A 24264-nucleotide genomic window follows, 5' to 3' on the forward strand; every position below is an offset into this window, starting at 1 on the left:
ACTAAAAGGCATATTTTATTTTCCACGGTTACAGTCACTATAGATACGCAGGAGTAGAATTTCCAGCTTCAATTCTGGGGTTTAATTTCAGACTATTTGTGTAAAATGGGGCAAGTTATCATTTGTGCACCCATGGACTACAATAACAAGGGCTATAGAAAAGCAGATTAGGATGACACAGAATGCCAGCATTTAGAAGGTAACTGTCAATTGACATAACTTAGAAACTGTAGAAATCAACAGAACAGAGATCTATTATAAGCCTTGATAAACTAGATCTGAAAAAGTGAAGACAGATACTGTTAGGCAATATAGCATAACACAATATGAACTGTTTCGGAAACATGCAGTTGTAGAGTTGCACACTCAACATCTGCAGCCCTTTGCACAGGAAGATGTGTCAGCTTTCCTAAGTGTTTATCTTAAATTTATTGGCTTTATTTGCAAAGGCTCTGGAAAAAAAAACCAAACACATTCTTGAGATGATACTTCACTGTTAGTTCCAAATGTCTGCAAGGCCATGTACAGGAGGAGCTGAGTTATTTCAGATTTTGCCTCTACAGAGTGCAACAAAATACTAGAGGAAATAGAGAAGAGTTAAAGCTATCTAAGAAAAGTAACATACAAGAGAAGTCATGTATGAAATATGATTTTTAAAGTAAAAAGGACTGTTAAACATCTTTACTTTATGCATTACCTGAATTTGCATCTTATTAAAGCAACTGAAAAAACCCTCCACAATGCAAATCTTGGCATCACTTGCCATAAAACTGAAAGCCAACTGTAACTCTGAGCAGTTAAAGTAGGATTTTTTGTCTTTTCTCATATTTCACACTCTGACCAGATATACACTTTATTAAATAAGAAAAAGAATAATCAAATCATCCAACAAGAAGAGGTTGCTGATATGAAAAAACCTTATCATAAAACATAAGTATGTCTTAGCCCCCAAGTAAGAGTACTGGTGCTTTATTTTGTTTTACAGTAAACACGTAGGTCACGCTACATGTGAAAGGCTTCTAGGCGTATTCTGTTTGGATCTTCTGGATGTCTCAGGGCAATTCCATATCGCAGCAGCAGCTCAATATAAGGTGGCCAAAATGAGTCACTGATTGTTACATAGGGTTCATGTGGTGTGGTCATTGATTTGTTTATAAGAATCTGGAAGACCAAAAGGATAAGATTTATGAAATGAACAAAACAGCTAGATTATCTCCTTTAACTAAATTTATACAAATGATTGCAATGAGACACTTATGTAGGCATTATAAGAAATACAAGACTACAGGAGAAATAAGACCTGTTCAAGGTAGAAGTAAAACAAAGAACTTCCAATTTACTTCATTACATCTTTTTTGATGTAAACATTAGAAGCAGAATTCTCCTTTTATCCAGACTAAGTTTTTCACCATCTGTCAAAAATTCTTACTGGATTTTAGATAGTGTAACTGTAAATGTCTAAAAAAATCTGAACATGAAGGTGGTAAATCATTATATAATTAATCTTTAAGTCAGTAGCTGTTAATTTAAGATTAAAAGCATTAAACAAGAGGGAAAGCTAGATTTTTGGGAATCACTTGCCTCAAAACCATATGACTTATTGTCAACAAATCACTGTCCCTCACTCTTCCAGATTTTAGCAGAGAAGAATGTCCACCTTACAACTTTTCTAAATTTAATCTCACTAATAAGCTAAAAGAAAAAAAATGTCATCTTAGATTGGGAAGAACTCTTTCCTCTATTTTGTGTCCCTCTGTAGGTAGCATTAGAAATAAGTAAGTTTGCACCAGTAAAAAGTTAAACTTAACAGTCCTAGTTTAACTTCACTATGCTTGCACATCAAATCTTTTTGCTGATCTCATAAATGGATTATCCAAATTCTTAATATCACTTCTTATTTGGGCATCACAAGCACCTTACAACAATTCACCTCCTCTTGATATTTCCTTACTTCTCCTTTGTTCCTTATCTAAATATAGAATTAGTTAATGGAGTCAAAAAAAGATCAGTTTTTAGATTCTTTTTCTGTTCTTGGAGACCATGTTTATGCCCTCATAATATTGCTCATGGGGAATACTGCAGACAGTACAGATTATTTAATCTCACCCATACCATTGTGCTTTCTCTATTCATCCCAGATATTTCATCTTTCTACTCAGAGCTTCTAAATGTTATAGCTTTCCTGATTTCACTAGATACAAAATACTGTCTGCATCTTTACTGCTAAAGAAAAACTCAATCCTCACTACCAGACTTAAATCTTTTTTCACCCATTGCTATTTAAAAAAAAAAATACTGCTCTTCTTTTTCAGAACATTCCAAAGAATTATTCCAGTTTGTCTTTTTACTTATCTGCCCCAATTCTGAATATTTACTCCAAATGTATTATTTTAGATGAATTGTTACTTAGTCTTTTCTGACATCTGATATTCCAAAACAGCCTTTATGGCTGTAGCTTTACATACATTCGTATTGTAAACAGTCTTTCAAATCTTAAATGAGTTCACTAAATTCTCAATCAGAAGGGAATAATCCTCAAACTGCTTAAAAGGACAAGAATTACTACACTTGTAAAAAATTACAGTTCATTACTGGAATAAAAAGTAGTCTAACAAAAATTGAGGTTTACATGAGAAAAGAGGTTACTGCTTGCTTACCACTTACGCTAGTTTAATGAAGTAGGTACTGATATACCTATGTAATATAAATGTATACACCTAGCTTGTCAAAGTGTATTTATTAAAAATGTACACTTTCATTATTTAACAAAACATATGGAGATTGAGGAGACATGGTTAGGAACACATACACTGATTGTAATTCTGTGAATGAATTACATTTTTACAACAGCAAATCCTAAGTCTGTAACTATAATACAAAGATGACTTCGCATTTGTCTCTTTAAGAAACTATTATCTGTATCTAAGAAAACACTTTTGAAATTTAACAGGCACTTGAAGCTAGAACCAAGTTGCTCAACAAAAAGAAAACCCATAAAACAAAGATAAGGGACATTGACAGTTTACGCCAAGATAGTTAAAATTAAAAATAAGTCTGAATTTTTGGAAGTAGTATGTTCTTCCAAATGGAAATCAGACATTACTTGGATGTGTTCATATTTTGAGGAGATTAACAATGTCAGAAAAATATGAAGGGCAATTTTAAAGCATTAGAAGAGCTTTAAAATTTTAATTCCATAGGGAATGTGGCTATTTTAAATTCTGATCTGTTTTCAAGCTCTGCCTAATTTGGCATTAATAGGCATGCTGAGATACTTGAAGCATGTAAAATGATTTTGATTATGTAAGCTCGAAGTCTGGGCTTTAAACTAAAGTACAACAATGTCACAGTGACCAGATCATAGCATCTTAATACCAGAAAGTTGTTATTCATCAAGTTTTCCCTCAGGACAAAACTTCCCCCCAACCCCGGAGGTCTTACACAGTGATGCTTACAACTGCCTGAACAGTGAGGATGAAGGAGGAATAGGAAATTTCACTTCAAATGCTACATTTAAGACAAGAAGGAACAATGCTACTGAAAAGATTTTTAATGCTCCTTCAAAATTATGCTTTGCAATTCAAATTCATAAATTGCACTGTGATTAAAAATACACACTAAGCAATGCTGGCATACTTATAAAACCAATTAGAAATGCATGAATCAGATTAATTGATTTCCTCGTATGAGAAGGTACTCCAGTTAATACATGAGACTACACATTAACTGGTCCTTTTATAACTGTTATTGTATTATATTTCAGAAATACCTTTATTGAAACAGTACAAAATACAGCATGAAATGGAACAATTGATATTTTTGTTAAGCATAGTGGCTCATATTAGGGGAGACAAATGCTAAGGCTCATAAGACTTCTTCAAAATTATAATTATAAAATTAAGACACAAGGAATAATCATTCTCCAGCTTAACTAAATCTTCAGTTTATCTAAATTATTACCACATCTCTTGTTAAAAATTAGGGGTATAATTTGATAGGAATTAAAATAGAAATCTGACATAACATTCTTAAACATTCTACTTTTCAATTAACGATCTTAACTGTACATCATATACTGTTATTTATCTTTTTAATATACTATCATCCAATCTGATTATTGGAAAATCCCTCAAATCTCTACGTAACAAAACCATCTTACCTCTAAAATTTCATGCAGTGTTATCAATTCTACAGCTGGCTCTTCAGAAGAATTCTGCAGAGATAATCACCCCCCCAGCCAAGTTAACAGAAACCAAAACTGGAAAAATTGTCAGGAAAATTGTTAATTGAAAAAGAAAAATAATCACACAATTATTTGATTGCATAGTACACAACAGATGAAGACTTACTTAGATTTAGTCATGACAAAAATACAAGGTAGTATTTAAATCATTCATCTACCAGTTCAATATTATAGACTTTAAATGTAATATTTTTTGAATTAATTATTAAAAAAGATTAATCTTAAGTGATCATAGTATATCTACCTGGATTTACATTTAAATAAAACCAAGTACACCATATTTATAAATGTAGTGCAGTGCAAAACATTCTATGAATATGATCTGTTAGGGAAAAAAGAAGTTTTTCTTGAACTTTAGAAAAATGTTTACAATGCAAATTTGACACAGCTCAGGACTTGAGTTCATAGTGCCTTAGTATTTTTTCATGATTTGCTGATGAATATTTGTTTACTTTTACTCTGATTAAAAAAAAAAAAAAAATCAGCCAAGCTTAAGAGATAGAATCATTAAAAACTTGGAAAAAAAAGTCCTTGATAAATTATCATTTGTACAGCAATCCATTAGAAGATTACTTGTTTTTATTTGCAGCAAGCAAATCAAGCCATTTGCCTATAAATTGACAGGGATTCCCTTAGGCAGCAATACCAACAAAACTGCTTGTGCTGTTGCACAGTGAACCTGATTCTTTTATTTTTCAATTTTATCCTTTTTCCCCTTCCACTTCACATTCAACAAAATAAAGGAGATTAAGCAGCCACCAGTGCTGTATTTTCAGCACTGCTGTTGAGTATGTCAGCTTAAGTCTAAGATACTAACAGATGTGCAACACCTTATATGAACTCCACTTCTGGAACAGAAGAATACAAGCAATAAAGAAGAATTTGTAAAAGGCAAGTTCTGGCTGCTTTTTTCCAGTCACAGTTCTTAATATTCTCACTTTCAGAAAGCCACAACGGAGACATACTGCCTGCTCCATGGAAATCTTGCAAACCACAGAGGTAAGGCTCAATAATACCTATCTTTGTGCCTTTATCTTGATACGAGGCTGAGGAAATAGAATCGACACTAAGAAGCTGCAAAAGCTTCCTTGGAGCAATCACAAAGATTCTTTGTAGCCTCGTCTGTTGTATTTCCTTGGCCAAAAATATTACTTCGTAACTTAAGTAGTGGGTTCAATATTCATGTTTCAAAGTTGAAATTAGGTTATGACTTCAGTAATTACTGAAACTGATATCCAAAGAATAAAATTCTAAGGATATTAGTGTAAAAAGGTTTGCACTCTCACAGAACTAGCAAACTTACTTTTCTAGGTTTATAATATACATTGTGTATATTGTTTTATAAAATTATATTACTTACATATTTAAGTGTCACCAATATAATAGATACCTCTAATTAATTAATGCTTATGAAGTCACTTCTAAGCAGGATGCTCAGCATTTATTTATTTAACCTGAAAGGCAACTTCTCCCTTCCATGAGATAGATTGGCATAAAGAATATTCCTCAACATATGACTTCTCATATTTCTTATCTTGAAAAAAAATGTGGTTTTTTTAAATCCAAGATTTAAAATGCAAGATAGTTCTTACCTCAGTCACTACCTATACTAAAGGTCTTGGACCATGGCAACAGAAGCTAACCTGGGCTGCTGTGATTCAGTCTTCCTGCCCATTCCCAATCCCAGACGCAGGTGCCTGGTGAAAGGAGGGTGGAACCAGAACAGAGGCTTGGAGCAGTCTGCACTACTCTGGAGCTGTGCCCTACGGATGTCAGCCCTACACATTTGCCCTCACACAGAACTGCTGAGAACACAAGAATCTTTCACGAAGTGAAGCAAAATTACGGATATACAGAGTTAAGACTTCGGTACTTCCACAGTGGTGAACCAAGCTGATAATAGATGTGAATAGCATGCTCCAAAAAAATGTAGCAGCAAATTTCATTGCTAATGCTGTCAATTTGTATTTCTGACACAATAAAGAAAACAATATAGGTGAAAATGGCTGTCTCTCCTGCCTTCACAGTTAATCACTTCGATGCGGATTACAGGGGACCTGCAGTTGAGCCATTGAGATTCAGCTTAGTAAAAAGATAGAGAAGAAGCTATGAATTCACAAGGAGTGAAAAGAAAGACTTGCTAGAAGACAAACTGTGTTCAAGAGTCCAGGAAATGCATAAATAAAATTAAAACTAAGAAAAGACAAGACCTTGCTTGGAAATGGGTCAAAATAAATTTTACATTAAGTAAAAAGGAAAGGTAGAAGGTGAGCTTCTGTGAGCAGGGGAAGGATTAGTTAATCCCAAACACCTTGGGTGATTATTTTTTTCTTTAGATTTTACTAAGGAAAATTGCATGGAAGAGAGATGAAGGCAGGGTAGCTAGTAAGAATTTCTGACAGTAGGTATAACAGAGGCTGAGAAAATTCAGGCAGTTGATTTTGCTCTGGGGCGGGAGATTTTACATAAAATCTTCCTCAGAATTCTGAAACACACACATGAATTCACTGTTTCTTGTATTTAAAACACAGCTGGATATGACCATGAGCAACTCAATCCAACTTTGACATTGGCACTACCTTGATGATGGTGTTGGAATGGAAGATCGAGAGGTCACTTTCAGCCCATGTTTTTCTATGACATCACATAAATGGGAGCAAATAAATTGGTTTATCTCATTATAGGAAATAATGATATATATGGGAAAATGGGCAATTGCTTAAAATGCATCTGGGACTCATTAGTGTTTGAAGAGACATGTCCTAGAACAATTGTAGGATGAATGAGAACCAGCAAATAGGGAGATGACGTATCAGGCTAAAATCAGGAAATATACGATTGAAACACGAGTGTTAATTAAGCTTTAATTTAAATGAAGTTTTAATTTCTTAATGTTGGAACAAAGTACATTGTTAATATTACAATGTTACTATATTTAGTAATAGCAGGAAACTGGAAGGCATTGATATGCAGAATAACTAAGATATAATAGAATAAGATGTTTGAAGATGGTTGAGTAAGACTTTGAAAATGGACATCATGCCTTGAAGGCTCCATTTGGTATTTTTATGTGCAAAATATATACTTCTATGCAAAAACAAGTTTTTTTTTTTTTAATTAAAAGCTAGGGTTCATCAGTTGGAAATAACAGGAAGAAAAAGACAAGGGTGTAATCAGTTGCTTTTGTGATGACTGTTAGCTAGCAGTTTTGTTCATAATATTGTTTTTTACCAGGTTCCAAAAAAGATTAATCCAATTGGAAGCAAATATAGAAAATGGATATTATTAGGATAAGCCAGGGAATTGAAAAAAATTATGTTACAGAACAAGAAAGGTTTGCTAGTTCAATTAGCAAAACAAAGAAAGAGAGGGTATAAGATTGCTGTCCATAAATATATCAGGAGGAATAAACATAAGAAAGAAAAAGAGCTATTCTAAGGACAATACTGGTGTAAGAATACATGGATCTGTGTTAGACATAAATAAATTTAGACTGGAAGTTAGGGGACAGTTTCTAACCAGAGTACTGAGGTACTAGAACATACCCCAATAGAAACAGTAGTAACAAAAATAATTCGTTTTAAAATGGACCTCAGTGATAATATTTAAGAAATTATATTATGGGGTTGTCTGAAATAACAGGGAACTGGATTAAAGAAACCCTTTTTATTTCTGTATTCTTAAGTCTGTCTGAAATCAAAATCAACGCCTGCCTTTTTTGTAGCTTTTTTGTAACTATTCTTTCAAATAGCAATGGTAAAAGTTTTATTTTTACTGCAGACTTTGAATTTATTATGCAAAATACTCCCTGACTGCCTATTTTCCCCTAAAGTTTCAAGATAATTTTTGGCCCAGTTTGCCTGAACAGAAACTGATGGTTAACATTCCAAACTACACTGTAATTATAAACACTTGTTCTTATTACTGTTCCAAAAACATTGTTAGACAATTAAAATTTGCTTTGCCAAGGAAAATATGAATCCACTTGCCTAGTCCAGTAAAGAAGAAATGGAACAATTTGGAGTAAACCCCTCACCGTTTCCAAATTTGGCACAGCTTGCAGTTCAGTAAGAAATACAATACATTGCTATGCATCTCAGTGGGTAAAGGATATGCATTAAAAAGAAAATATCCAGCTGGGAACAGCCTTAAATAATATAAACTAACCTGAAAAATATCAATTAAACCTAAAAGATCAGCTGTAAGAACTATAGTTACTTCAATATAACTGCAGATTCTATGCTACTGACTTTAAAAAGATATTGCATCTAATTAAACAGAAATTGAACATTCCAAATTTAATAATTACTAAGAAAATCTTACCTTCTTCTTAGCACTTCCACCTTTCTCTGGAAGCGGAAAATGTTCTTCTAGGAATTCACCCAGAGCATTCAAGAGTTCTTCCTTATATATCTTTAGTTTCAACATTTTATTTTGCAGTTCATGAAATGCTCTAATATTCAGACTAATAGTAAAAACATAGCAATAGAATATGAAATTCAATAAAATAATTAAAAAGTTCTTCTTAAGTAAAAAAATCCCTTCTTTTCTATTGTTATAAGTTCAACATCTTCAGTCACAGCATATAAGCAGACAGTAGCAATATTTTCCATGTTTCGAATATGGATTACTGAGTTATTTGATCTATTTAACAAAACAAGAAGTATGTTTTAAGAGTTTGTTTGCTCATTTGCTCTTGTTGATATTTAAATTCTTCAATATAAAAACTCAACACTGTAGAAATACCTTTTTTTGGAAAGTTGTTCAACTTGGGTTTTTGTCTCTTCTTCAATTCCATTAAGAGTATCTAGTATCTGCTCCTGTTCCTCATGCCACTGCTGTTCTCTTTGAAACATGAAAAGTAGGAAGTGACATAACAAATAAATAGTTTTCCTGGACAGTCAAAAAAAAAAAAGTGGTAAAAAAGCTTACAGCATTCATAAGTCCAAATTATTATATTACCTTTTCAGATCTTCTTCCAGTTGTTTATTCTTCGACTGAACTGTTGACAGCACCATTTCAAGATCATTCTTTACTTTCTGCAACTATAAAAAAGTAAAAATAAACCTACAGTTCGCATATAGCCCAGTCTGTAGTATTTGTTCTATGTAAGGTTACATCTGTAAATCTGGTAAAGAGGGCCAAAATTATCTGTGGTTTCTTAAGAAATACGGCTATAGAGTGACACGCTATTTTTAAATCCAGTTGGAGCTATTTAAAATGTTACCGTCACCAGTTGCTCATTAATGTCTTATTGAAGCTCTGTAAAACATAGTTGATTTTACCTGAAGCAGATTATGGAGCACACACACATGAACTGCTCATCTGATGAAAAGACTGAGGAGAAGACATCTACAGCACCAGAGCTGTGTTGTCTAAATCATTGCAGCTGTTTGCAGAGGAGGCTGAGGGGAGACCTCATCGCTCTCTACAACTACCTGAAAGGAGGTTGTAGTGAGGTGGGTGTCGGTCTCTTCTCCCAAGTAACTAGCGATAGGACAAGAGGAAATGGCCTTAAGTTGCACCAGGGGAGGTTTAGATTGGATGTAAGGAAAAATTTCTTTCCTGAAAAAGAGTGGTTAAACATTGGAACAGGCTGCCCAGGGAAGTGGTTGAGTCGCCATCCCTGGAGGTATTTAAAAGACGAGTAGATGAGGCACTTAGGGACATGGCTTAGTGGGTGGTGGTGTTGGGTCGACAGTTGGACTCGATGATCTTAGAGGTCTTTTCCAACCTCAATGATTCTATGATTCTATGTTTGCAAGAATGAATCCATGCTAATTGCACCAACATAAGATGTTGGTGCACTTGGAAAACAAAGATGCCGCAAAGAAAGACTAATTGCATCCATGAATTAAATGGTCCTCAGTGATACGGACATATTTGGGAGAGAAAAGGAGGAGAAATAAAACTACTGCAGCCAGAAGTTATATGCGCTGCTAAAGATAGGGAACAGTGGACTCTCAGTGGACTGGGTCTTTCATTAGTGCATTATGTTCTACAAAGTAGTATTTCTAATAGTTTAGTGTTTGTTTTTTTTTTTTAATATAAACCTATGATTTGGATGTATTTTGTCTCCTTCCATACAAACTATGAGAACTTTTATTTAGCTCAAAGAAATAAAAATTGTGAAAATATTCTACAGAAGCAAATATGCTCTATATATGCAACATCTGGGAAAAAAAAAATTAGAATCCTCAACAAAATAGGCCACAAAATGGGATATCAGATAAAACATGCCATAGCAATACAGTCAAATGAAAGTGTGTAACCAAACAACTTGTTAATAGTGACTCTGAACAGGAGTTGGGTTCCCTGTTGTGAGTGATACTGGAGGGAAGAAAGCTGCTAGGAAGAAGAAAACCAAAAAGTTTTTTTTTCCTGAAGCCATAGCTACAGGAATATTCTCAGGTCATGTTGCATACCAACGTCCAATCAATATAGTGTAACGCTACCCCTAAGACATTCTTGATTTGTTCCTTCTTCCAAAGGTGGAAGAACAAAATATTTGCAAATTATTGCCACAGAACTCCAGATCTAAGAATACTGACTCCTCTGTGTAACACCATGTTACATTATTTTATATCAAGTATGAAATGCAATATACAAAGACTTTTTGTTTAAAAGATCATTCATTACAACTAGGAAATTTTAGTTGTTATAGTACAGGGGAAGAAAAAAAAAACACATTAGAACAACAATGCCTGAAGAAACATACACAGTATCTTACCAATAGTCCACCACAGGAGTAGTCACAGGAAAATGCAGCAATTGTATATACTTTTTCCTTTTCCTTTTTCATTTCTTTTTCAATGGAATTTTATTACCTCTTAACAAACAAAAAGACTTACCTCTTCTTTTCCTAATGCTAACAGTACATCTGGATTGGTAGAAATTACTGAAAAATAAAATAAATTGGGGTTTTTGCACTGGATGATATAGACTTGTTTATATCAAAAAAGCAGCCTACCTACAGAGAAACTTGTGTAGCATCTAAAAAACTAGCTTGGCTGTCAGCAGCAGTTTAACCACATTCTGTGGTGTCCTCTGGGTGAACCTACTGTCACTTTTCAGCAAGTTAAATTAGACTGAAAAAAGTGTGGTGGTGTTAATGCTTCTGCGTTATTTTTTTATACCTGAAGTAGCTCAGGTACACAATATTGAAATGTGAACGAGTCATACTTCAAGATAAGCAAGCCTGATTTTTTCAGTGGAAGGGATTCCATCAACATTACCAATGTGGGCAATGAAATTCTTCCAGTCTTCCAATTCCTTGTTAAACAGCCTCCCAAATGCTTGATCAGGGTTGTAAAACCTATCAGATTTAAAGAACTTCAAAAGCATGTCACCATCCTTACTGTTCACAAGAACAGCTACATGTAGGGAGATGAAATGCCCAGCAAAGCCAATATCCTAACTCCAACCCTGAGCAACAGCAGAACTTAAGGGTAAGTACGGTACTATTCAAGGATGTGGCAATGTTTCCCCAGAATGCTTCTGCAAAATGCAGTGATTTATGGCTCACAGATTTTCTGAATAAAAAGTGAATTGTTGTATTTGGTAGCCTTCAATGGACTCCAATCAATTCTCAGTTCCATGTCAACTTGCAGCATCTGCATAAACGTTTGACTTTTTCAGAAGTGAAGCATTTGGATCTATTAACAGAAGAAATGAAAGCTACTCTAACAGATTTAAGTTTAATATGATGAGGATATTTTTTGCCCAAACTTGGGCTCCAAATCTCTAATCTTAAAAATAATTACTTCTATAAAAGCTTTTCCTTTAACAAAAAGGAAAACCCCTAACTCTCTCATAAAAGCATTAAATATCTCCTAAATACAACACAGTTGATTTCTAAAGTTTATAAAAGTACTTTTTTTGGTTATTTTAGTTTTTATCTCCACAAATTTTGAGAAGCCTTAGATTTGTAGTTTTAAAAGCAGCATTTGTTCCGAGATGAAAATCAGCAAGACTACTGAGTTCAAAATACATTAAATTACATGTCACAAGAAAATCCCTTTTACTTAGAGAATAAACTGTCTCTAAATCTTGACACAAAATTTGAGTAGAGTGCTCCCAAATTAAGCTTATGTTTAAGAGCTGTGGGAGGTAGTTGTCTGGGCTATTATTAGAGCAAGATTTCTTTAGTGACACGAATATCCTACATACACATGATGAAATTCATCGGTGCGCTTTTATTCACATTCACTGGCATATTGCAAGAAACCCATACAACTCTTCCCCTTGCCACTCCCCCCCCCCCGCAACATGATTATTGTGAGCCCTCGCTACCTGGAATTATCAATTTCTACTATTGGTTTCTAACACTTAATTTTTAGATACCTAATCCTGAGTATGTACTTCCCATTCAATATTCATATTGTGTGAGTATCAGAATAGAAGGTCACATCTTCCTAGGAAAGAAATCACTAACCCTCATTTAGTGAAGGAACAGTGCAGATATAAGACACTGGGACAACACATTTATGGCAGGTGCTACTGTAAAGAACACAGGTTGCCCTGCCTACTATCAGCTAAAGCTTTTTCAGTTATGAATCACTACACTTGCAAAAATCAAATGTCAAACAGGATTGCCTAGTGATACATAGTACAATTACTAAGCAAAATACTACCAGATGCTAAGAATGTAAAAGCAACTACTATGCGCATGTTTATACAGAAACTCCTATTAAAATAAGAGGAATTTGGCAGAATACTGGTATTTTGCAAAGAAAAATAGAAATTATGCAGAGACCACAACTGTTTTATATGGTTTAAAATATGGTTGCTTCCACTTCCTTATTTTGCAAAAGTAGAAGTTAAATTCTATTTTTATGAGCCACACACTTGTTAAGAAGTTTTAATTCAGCTGATTTAGCAGCTCTAGAGCTACATAAATAGTACCAGAAATTGAGAACAAACAAGAGACTAAACTAAAAAGCTTTGCAAAAATAAAATTTGCATTGTGGATTCAAGTCTGTTTGCCAATGTTGTGCCCAAAGAAATGTAGAACTGCCAAGTTACAACCTCTGAAAATAAGGTTTAAAGTTTAAATGCTGACAGGCCCTCATTTACAAGAAATTAACTGGCCATTACTAAAAGCAGAAACCAAAGTAACAAGACTGCCTGAATTTATCTAAACAGACATAGCAGAAATACTAATTTCATACAATTTACTAATAGAGCATGGATGTCAGGCTATGTTTTCAATTAAGTAATTCCTCCTTCAAAACAAACAGTAGGTAGAAAGGAGCCAAGATGGACAGAGAAGATGTAAGCACAGTAGACTTCATTTTCATACAAGCACTATAACTCTATTCAAATTCTTAGCAGCAACTTTTTTTCTTCCCTCAGAAAGGTAGCCAAAAAGGCAAAGCTTTGGCTGCAAAATATTATTTGCATTATAATATGCATAGATCATTTCTCTAGTACAAAATTAAGATTTCTAATAATAAATCTTATCACCTGGGAACAAGTAAGAATGGTTGAGCAAAGCAAGTCAGCAAGCCAATAAAAATAGGTCAAGCCCCAAGAATATTTTTAAGTAAATAGCTTAAAGTTTAAAATAATTACATATTTTAGTCAGGAAACCTAACATCTCTAGGTTTTTTATCCAGATAAAAACTGTAAGTGCTTTCAATTCATTTGCTTTAATCCAGCAGTTTATTCAGAAGCAGCAGCCAAGAACCAGTATTTCCCAAATTCATTCAATGTCATACTTCTGGTCTACATACCTCTAAGAAGCTTTTGAGGCTCACCATTTTTAGAGATGGGCTTACAAAGCACATGAACTATGAAGTTATTCTAACAGAGCAACAATATCTATTTATAAGAAAGAAGAAATACTTATTTTTTTCCAGCTCCTATTATTTGATCACAATATGCAGCAAGTACATGAGCTTTTAAAGCCACTTCTCCAGCTTCTTTCATGTTCGTCTGAAAATGCATTCCAATGTGGCCAAGTGACAACATATTGGAAATCACCATTTGCCATCTAAAACACATTCCTATCATTTTGTAAACACTAAGAAAACCAAGCTTCTTCTGGCATAAAAATATTCAAATGAGTCAATGTATCCATTTAAAGATTAACTAATAAGTTTTACTGGGTTGAAAGGTGCTAACAGTTCCTTGACAGGAGACATAACAGTGAGTGCTACCAGAAAACTAATGATAGCGTAGTGTGAACTGTTTTAGTGGTCTCCAAATGGGACATCTGAAAAAACAGATTACTTTACTCACACTTAGATTCCGAATGGTTTTATTTTCCGTGTCTGACCACATCAGCCTTGCAACAGAGTGAAATCAGTCAGCACTGATCCTTATGTACAAAAAATTTTGAAGAACTGAGGAATTTATACCATTTGACTGATAATGCCTAACAAATGTAAGAGCTACCACTTGTCTCAGTGGTTTGTGCTTCTCAGGATCAATAAGTAACCTGGGTTCCTGTGTTGTTAAAATAAACTGAGTATCTTTTACCACCTTTTCTTGACCTGAAATCTCTGACCCCTGTTAAATCCAAGCTAGATATTTTATTGTGGTGTAACAGGCTTACCGCTAAAGGTTTACTTCTAAGTTTCAGCTAGTACATCATAATACAACACACTTTTGTGAAGCAGTATGTTGTAGTTAAACCACAACACAGTAATAAAAAAAAATAATCAAAGGAGGTATGGTTAAAAACATGTCTGGGTAAATTATTGTTAGTTTATTAGCAATACATGCAAAGAAAAAAGATATATCAGCTTCTTAAAAGACAAAATGAACACAAAATTCTTTGCCAAAGTAGTTCTGTCCTAAAAAGGAAATACAAATGAAAGATGGAGAAGAAACCATCACAGAAAGGAGAAACCTGAATGAGGGTAACAGCACAATGAACTGTAGTTATTTTGTTAGGAGATCTGCTAACCGTTTTTCTTCCATTAAACTGACTGATGAATGGTGGTATGAATAATGCATTTATTTGTCCAGAATCATAATATTAAGTTAAATAGAATTAACTTTGAATTTTAAGTTCATTTAGAACTGAAGTGCAAAAAGAATATAGAAATGAAACATACATGCTACTGTGGGAAGTATTTAATTTAATATTTAAGTAGTTATAGTATGAAAATACAGTTAGACATTTAATATATACACAGTTTAAGATGCCTAGATGAAAGAGACTTTGCAGAAATTTGTATGAGTATACCTTACATGGAAGCAGTTACTTACATTCAGGACTTCTTTTTTGCCATTGATTGTATTCCGCTGTTAAAGCTTTCACTCGCATCATTAACAAGGAAAGCTGTATAACAAGAAAAGAAGCATCTTTTGAAGTGTGTTGAGTTGCATTGGAGTAAAATGAGATAGTACGGGATAGAAATTCAATTATTAAGTTTATACAGCAGAAAACAAAAGAGCATCTATTACAATAGACCACTTAGTCCTTCAAAAGGTTTAAAAAGCCACTTGCAGGGATTAAGAAACATGTTGATGCTTTTTTCAAAAGGAGGAAATCAGAAGTAGTCAGAGTTGGAATTTTTCTCCTAATTTCTTCTGTAATATCAGACAATGACCACAACTGAACATGAGCCACTAGAACCAATGACAATACTTCACATCCCCACTACTCCAGATGCATGGTTGATACACATTTAAGGTTAAATGGACTGTGCTTGATGACTACACAAAAGATTGGCTTCCAAAAAACCAGTACTCAAATAAATCTTCTATCAAAACCACACCTGTGGACTCAACAAAAAATGCTTTAGAACTAGTGCTCTAGCTCACTGTAATTACTGAAAATATAGGAGCAATAAGAAAAACACCAGTTCACAAGTTTATTAAAAAACCCCAAATTAAACAACCATAGATTTTTAAAGATGTACTTATTTTAGTATCTTACTATGTTCTGGAGAAAGCATATATTCATTATTACTATTCCACTTCCTGAAACTGAGGACTACACCTATAATTTTTCTTCAAATACATTGTAAATTACATCTAGATATCATATTACAAGTAACCTGATAAATTAAGCATACATTTAAATACAAAAGGTACTGCTGATATGGTCAAGCATTCTGTAAAAAGCACTGCAGACTGCATTTGGCTTTACATCAACTAAAGAGAAAAATATACTAAGAATCATCAGCCAAGTTCTTATAATAAAAATATCAAGAATTGACAACTTAGACTTAGCTTTTCACTAGTCAAAATAACTTTATGAAGTGCATCTTCAAAAGACAACCTTATAAAAGAAAGGAGAAGAAAACAAACCCAAAGCAAAAGAAATAATCACCATACAAACATTTCTTATTTTCTACATCAGGTGGTGTCATCTCTTTTGTAATGGAGCACTACTCTTGACATCAGCTCATTCTTTGTTCCTTTAAAATTGATAAAAAAGGATGTACGAAACGTTCTAGATATTCCAGCAACTGGACAAAAAACTTTCAGATAAATTAATACTACCATTCAGCAACCTTAAATCAAGGACCATCTTTTCAACAGACAAATACATACAGCAAATATGTACAGATGTCTCCCTCTCATGCCCTATATACATTCCTAGCAAAGTATGCTGCTCAGTAAGTAATCCATTACATCACAGACCAGAATCAGTCTCCAAATTTAAAGGATAAAACCATAGAGAGTACACTGCAAGATTACAGTCTTGAGGTGATTAAGGAATGAACATTAGTGACAGTGTCAACAGCAAGGAAAAAAACACATAGCTTCTCTGCCAGCTACAATGAAAACAGAATAGAATAGTCCCAGTTGGAAGAGACCTACAATGATCATCTAGTCCAACTGCCTGACAAATTCAGGGCTGACCAAAAGTTAAAGCATATTATTGAGGGCATTGTTCAAACACCTCTTGAACACTGACGTGCTTGGGGCATCAACCACCTCTCTGCAAAGCCTGTTCCAGTGTTTGACCACCTTCTCAGTAAAGAAACACTTCCTAATGTCCGGTCTGAACCTCCCCTGACACAGCTTTGAATTATTCTCATGTGTCGTCACTGGGTAGCAGGGAGAAGAGCTCAGAACCTCCTTCTCCATGTCCCCTCCTCAGGAAGCTGTAGAGAGCAATGAGGTCGCCCCTCAGCCTCCTTTTCTCCAAACTAGACAAGCCCAAAGTCCTCAGCCACTCTTCACAGGACATGCCTTCCAGCCCTTTTTCACCAGCTTTGTTGCCCTCCTCTGGACACATTCAAGGACCTTCACATCCTTCTTAAATCGTGGGCCCCAGAACTGCACACAGTACTCAAGGTGAAGCCGCACCAACGCCGAATACAGCAGGAGAATTACCTCTTTTGACTGGCTGGTTATACTGTTTGGTGCACCCCAGGATGCGGTTTGCCCTCTTGGCTGCCAGGGCACACTGCTGACCCATATTGACCTTAGCATCAGACCAGCACCCCCAGATCCCTTTCTGCAGGGATGCTCTCCAGCCACTCCTCTCCCGGTTTATAGTTGTGCCTGGCATTACTCCGTCCCAAGTGCAGAATCCAACATTTGTTCTTGTTAAATGTTGATTGCCACTGATGATTGCCCAATGCTGCAATCTACCTAGATTCCTCTGCAAGACATCTTGTCCCTCAAGAGAGTCAACAGCACCTCCCAGTTTGGTATCATCAGCAAACTTGCTAATGGTACATTCAACTCCTGCAGCTAGATCATTGATAAATATATTGAACAGAACTGTCCCTAGAATTGAACCCTGAGGAACACAGCTGGTGACTAGCCACCAGCCAGATGCAGCCCCATTCACTACAACCCTTTGAGCCCTGCCATCCAGCCAGTTCTTCACCGAAAACACTGTGTACCTGCTCATCTCACAGTTGGACAACATGTCCAGAAGGATGCTGTGAGGGACAGTGTCAAAAGCCTTACTAAAAATCCAGAAAAACTACATCCACCACCTTCCCTTCATCCACTGGGCAGGTGACCTTATCATAGAAGGGTATCAAATTAGTTAAACAGGACTTTCCCTTTGTGAACCCATGTTGACTGTGCCTGATGATTGCATTAGTCTTTAAGTGTCTTTCAATAGCACCCAGTATAATCTTCTCCATAATTTTTCCAGGAACTGAGGTTAGACTAACAGGTCTGTAGTTTCCTGGGTCAATACAAGTGCCTATGTTAGGGCTGCAATAAAATCCCATGAAAGTTGCTGACAGAGGATATAACATGACCTTTTTGTCTCTTCCCTATTTTCTATTATGAAGTGCAATCTTAAGATTAATCTTCATTTTTGCAACTCCATTTAATCATTGTCTTGCTATGACAGTTTAAGAAAAGCATATCCTGAAAGTCTAAGTATTAATTACAAGGGTATGATGTGCTTCAGTAAAGCTGCAAAGAAATATAAAAACCTCAGTCTACATCCAATTAAAGTTATAAAAAATTTATTTCTACTTATAGGATTTCATCCAAATTCCTAAAAGGAGAAAAAGATTGTATTTTATGCATTTGAATATGCATCTTCATTTACTTATTCCAATTAAATAATAGTTTAGAACACAGTTTATTACTAGCAAGAGGTAAATGTTAGTAATTACATAGTAATTAAATATCTGAATGTATTCAACAGATACACCTCTGAAGAAAAGTGCTCTTTTTGTTAATTGTTCAGTCAAGTGTATTGAATTAACTACCCGAATGCTCTTACTGAAGTCACACAAGATGGAGATTTGTAAGACCTACATATTTCACCCAACCAGCCCAATGTTTAACTATTTATACTTTCCAAATTTGGAGTCCTCATCTAAATAGGAACTTTTAAAATAGAATTTATAATTTATAAACAACTGAACAGTGAGCCAGCATTGTCTTTTTGCATGTTCCCCAAAATTTGAGGGATACAGGAGCTCACTTCCATGCACTCAACATCACTCAGTTCATTTCTAATTCAAGCACATCAGTTTCCTAATGAAATCCACAAATGGGGAACAACTGTAATTTGCAAATGCAAAGTTCCAGACTAAAACTAAAAGGATCCATATAGTTTCACAAATTACATATAAACTGATTAAGAAATAGTCCAAACGGGTATTAAGTTACAGACCCCTCCATTTTGCTGCCTATGTTAGTCATTTTTATCAGTTGTGGCAGGACTGTATCTAGACTCTTTGCTATACATAAATGCAACTTTCCAGTATTTGCTAGAACCTTACTTGACAATACAGCTTCAAAGTTAATAAGAGTAAAAGTGTCAGCTTTAGAGAATAAGTGAAGATAATTTAGTTTCCTTCTTTTGGAAACACACCATATCTTTACAGAAAACTAAATACTTTGTGGAGAATAAAAAATAACTGTCTTACCTTGGCATCCGATTTTAACAGTGTTTCCGTTCCTAGAAGCATTAGCTTGCTCTGACACTTGGTAGAAAACAAACAAAACACAAACAATGTTTACTTACTCTTCCCTTTTGTAAGGAAGAAACATGATGCTTAGAAATTCCGACAAAAGTTGTATAACATAGAAAAAAGTGGTTTTATTTGGCTCCTACCACATCCCTCAGAGCCTGACCCAGAACAGCAAATTAAGAAATATTTTTAAATCATACCACAGTAGAACTTCAATTAATTGAAAAGTAGAAAAGTAGCAGCTAACAAAAGATGTATGATTTGAGGTACTTAGGAGCTAATTCAATGACTACTAGGTGTTTAAACTTTTTGCTGAAACATGCATGCATCCAGGATGCAACAATCAAATTAATAAAAATCCTACTGTTTTTATCAACTTCCAAAAATAACGCAAATTATCACTGCCTGTATTGTTTTGGGGATGCTGGGAACAAGATACAAGATAGCAAAGATTTTCAATTAAATTCAAAATAATAAACATTCTAACTTCCCTTCTAATCTGAAAATTTCAAAGAAAGTTCACGTCCTCGGAAGTGGTACCAAACAAAACCTCTGTTGATAACTTATTACAGTACTTCAGAAACCTAGACACAGGATTCCCTGTCACTTTTTCAATATTAAGATAACTTTACATGTAACAACAAATAAAAATCACATTAGTCTTTTTAAAATCTAATTCTGTAAAAACATTGCACTGTGGGTTGTCTATACTTTGTTCTACTTTAAGTTTGGAAGTATTTTTACTTCAGTTTCTGATACTTTTAATGCTTTGAATCTACAACTCAGAACTCAAGCAAATACCATATAAATACCACATAAAATTGAATGAAGCAATTAAGACTCTCAAAATATAATTTAGAACATGACTTTTCATCAGACTCAGCAGAATCTTACAGGATGCACAGCATTCCCTCAGAACTGTTAAAGTTTATCTTTCCTGGGATTCCTGTAAATAAAAATAACTTGCTCTAAAGTGTTATTATTAGCATATTGGACCATATATCGAGAGAGATAAATTTTATTCTTGAGGATGTAACTGTCAGTTTGCATGAGTGTATGCTAACATCATCGTCCTTCTAAGCCTCTTTCTCCTCCCATTCTCCCTCTCTCCTTTAAGATCAAAAGTACTTGTGAACAGCAGTTAAATCCTATCTTGTATGAGGCTAAAGAGAGAAGGATCTCAAGTCTCAGTGTGCTGGTACTACCAGAACACAAGTAAATTGTTTAATTTTCCCTAGTTAAAGGAAAGGCAAGGCATTCTTCACCCCTGCCACCACTTCTACTTTTGGCCTTTCTGAAGATCTTCTCTTCTGCTGTGTGTCATCCCGTCCCCCCGTCCCCCCCGCTTTTTTTTCTTGTTTTGTTGCGGTGGTTTCTTTGGAGGGGGTGAGATAAGCATGCAGTGAAGAATGAAGAGATGAACAAAGAAATGTTCAGGAAAGTTTACAACAAATCTAGTCTATCACTTGTGATTTGCATACCTCTTCCATCTGCTTCCAAATACTCTCACATTCATCCAAGAGTTCTTCCTTGGCATCAACAGGACAAACTGAGTCCTTGGTGATTTCTGGTAAATATTCAGCCTATTAACAAGCAAATAGAACAGTTATCATGTAGATCTACAATAATTAACAGGTTACTCAATCATACCTGCTACTTCAGGTCAAATATGTAACAGAGCAATCCCTCTGAACCCAAAGTTTTCAGTTAACTCCCCTATATTTCTAGGCAGCACCCAATCATTCAGTACAATCAGCTAACTATATTACTATAGTAAAATTTCAAGACACTAACAATGTTTTTTTTTCAAATTGAATCACAAAGTCCTAAATTTTCAAAACTGTTTTGATTATCTGCAATTGTGTCTTTTGTTTTCTGACAACTTTAATAAAGAAACAATAAGAGAATCTCACATCTACAAAGTCAAGCTTTTCTTCCATGTATCTGCAAAGTTCTTAAGCATAGTTACTTCTGATCTGTCTTCCAATAAACATCCTAATCTACTTCTCCTTGTGACAACCTGAATTCAGAATCTTTTTGATTAACAAATTAAAGTGTCCTGGAGGTTACTAGAAAAAAAAAACAAACGAAAGATATGCAGGCAACCAAGGAAAGAGGGCACCAGGACAGCCAAGAGAAAAATCAACCCAAGTTAAATTAAAAGTTTGAGAAACTGTTGGGTCAGATAGAAAACATACAAATTCAGAAATTTAATGCTAGTCAAGTCTATAGAGAGATACATGAACGACAACAGCAATTAAGAGGGAAAAACAAGAAGGGCCAAAATGACACTCAAAGGGAATTTTTTTTTTTAAGGTTAAACAACCAACAGGAATTTCCTAGATGTACAAGATGCAGGAAGCCTTTAAAAATACTTAAATGGCTCACTAAGACCACCGTACACTTAGAGATTAAAAAGAGACATTAAAAAAAGATAAAGATCTAAAGAAGAAATAAACATCTCTGCCTTCTTAATGATGCACTCAACCTTTTGTTCATTTTCAGAACAAAAACACAGCATCAGAGAATATTATGTTGAAAACCCAAGTAATTTAAAAGGAGTGAAATATTCACCAAGGACCTCCAAAGTTCAGGTATGCCATAGCAGACTGGCTAAGAAAAAAATCAGAATGTCTCACTGAACACTGGAAGTATTCTAGAGAACTGAAAGGTAGCAATACTTCTATTAAGCCTTCCAGGCAAATGCATTGCATCAATAATTAAAAACAGAACACTAGAAAAATCTGGATTGCCATGATCTGATAAGGTCTAACGAGCAGTTTTCGCAAAGGAAAATCATTATCTTAAGAGCCTTGGAATGTCTCCATAACATAAAAGAGAACTAGTTCACATAATTTATTAAGCCTTCTGAAATGCCTCCAGCAAAGTCCCCCACAGAAGGTTAATAAAGAAACTAAGCAGTCTTGAGATGCAATGTACTTTTTTCCTCAGACCTAAAACTGTCAAGGAGACAAACAAACAAAAAAGCCTAAACAAATAGTTTTCATCATGGCAAAAAGGCTCAGCAGCAGAACTAAGAGGGCCTGAATGAAAAAAAAAAAAGAAAAGAAAATATGATCTCTGGAAATTTGAAAGGGGTCTTGGGGTGGAATAAAAAGTCCTATCCCCCTGTAATAATACAAGCCATTAGCATGAAAACATGTGAAATAAGTCTGAGCACATAGCAAAACCCCCCAAAAAATGTTTAAACGATAAATTATAACAATTTTATTATTATTGACCTTCAAAATTTCCATGATTGATTTCACACAAAGTTTCAGAATGTACATATTATGAGGAGATACTACAGGGCTCTGTAGCGCAAGCCAAACTGACTTGTGGTCCCCAATACCATGCTGTTAATTACCATATAATGTATATACATCAAAGTGTCATGTTCAGATATTTTTCCTTGTAGCTTGCAGTTTTCCCTATTTCTGTATGGTAAAATTAGGTTTCTATTTGTACACCATATCTGAAAACTGAAGACTTCTTTGCATGTCATTAATATTAATGCATTCCAGTTTCAACATGGTACTCCTTCTTACCTCATTTTAGAACTACATAATTAAGTAAAAAATACAGGCAGGGACAAAAGTGCATTGTAGGCTCTATGCCAGCCAGGCTTCATGGGAGATGTTTCATGTCAACAAATACAAAACGACCAACTACTAGAAGAAATTCAGAGATGAGAAAGGAAAGTAACAGCAGCCTTGAGAAAACTGATAGGAAGGAAAAAAAAAAAAAACCCAGACCGCAGCCTTGAGAAAACTGATAGGAAGGAAAAAAAAAAACCCAGACAGAAAGCCGGGAGTTCACCTTAGGAAGGAGAATAATAAAAGAATACAAATAACATCACGCAAGAGGTTAGACAGGGAGCTCCCACGCTCCCTGACATAAACCCCAGGACTACACCAGCGACAGGAAAACATGGGAAGGAGGTTACTCCTCACAGGCTAGGGCCGAACGCAGCCTTTTCCCACGCGGGAGCCGGCGGGCACGGCCGCAGGGGTCGGTCAGCCCGCTCCCCTCCCAGCAGCCCCGCGGCCCTAACGGCCGCCAGCCCCCCCGAGGCGCCGCGGCCGCCCCGGCTCCACAGCCGAGGAGCTGCTCCGCTCGGTCGTCGAAATCCGGGAGCCCCCCTGGGGCCGGCGGCGGCGCTCAGGGCAGCCGGGCGGCCCGCGGGGCAGAGGCCGGCGGCCGCCCCCTTCCCGCCCGTTACCATGGCGGCTCCGCGCTCCAGCTCCGCTCGGCCCGCGTCCGCCGCTGCGCGCGCTCTGCGCTCACTGGCTGCGCTCTGCGGCGTCACTTTTAAAGCGCCCGGCACGGGGTGTGGCGAGAACGGGAAGCGTCGCGGAGAAGTGACGTTCGGCAGCATGGCGTCGTCCGACTCGGAGCGTAAGCGAAAGCAGGCCGAGACGGCGGGCGGCGGCGAGGCGGCGGCGGCGGCGGCGGCAGCGGCAGACGAGGAGGATGAGGAGGAGCGCTGGGTCGGGCCGCTCCCGGGGGAGGCCGCGCAGGCGAAAAAGAGGAGAGGTAACGGGAGGAGTGGAGCCTTCGCCCGCCTGCCCCTTCTCTGGGGAGCGGTCCGGGAGGCGTCCGTGGCGCTGCCCCGGGCCGGGTCCGGAGCGGTGGGATCGCCTCCGGGCCGCGGGCCCTGCC

At 36.0% G+C, this 24264-nt stretch overlaps 2 protein-coding genes across 2 annotated transcripts in view; one reads left to right on the forward strand and one right to left on the reverse strand.

The window, feature by feature from the left end:
- On the reverse strand, positions 1-23864 carry CENPK (centromere protein K). Its single transcript, XM_076362200.1, has 10 exons — positions 23825-23864; positions 21084-21185; positions 19558-19614; positions 15461-15533; positions 11095-11141; positions 9206-9288; positions 8990-9088; positions 8567-8708; positions 4160-4213; positions 1-1161 (listed from the first exon to the last, which is right to left on the reverse strand). Exons 1-10 carry the CDS (start codon positions 23825-23827, stop codon positions 1003-1005), a joined length of 819 nt encoding a protein of 272 aa, XP_076218315.1. The 5' UTR covers positions 23828-23864; the 3' UTR covers positions 1-1002.
- PPWD1 (peptidylprolyl isomerase domain and WD repeat containing 1) overlaps positions 23826-24264 on the forward strand; it is a 14976-nt gene continuing 14537 nt past the window's right edge. The window contains exon 1 of the mRNA XM_076362199.1: positions 23826-24138. Within this exon, the coding sequence (XP_076218314.1) occupies positions 23826-24138 (313 nt within the window). The remainder of the gene's footprint in view (positions 24139-24264) is intronic.

The sequence above is a fragment of the Aptenodytes patagonicus genome, chromosome Z (genome assembly GCF_965638725.1).
Source record: "Aptenodytes patagonicus chromosome Z, bAptPat1.pri.cur, whole genome shotgun sequence".
Taxonomy (NCBI): domain Eukaryota; kingdom Metazoa; phylum Chordata; class Aves; order Sphenisciformes; family Spheniscidae; genus Aptenodytes; species Aptenodytes patagonicus.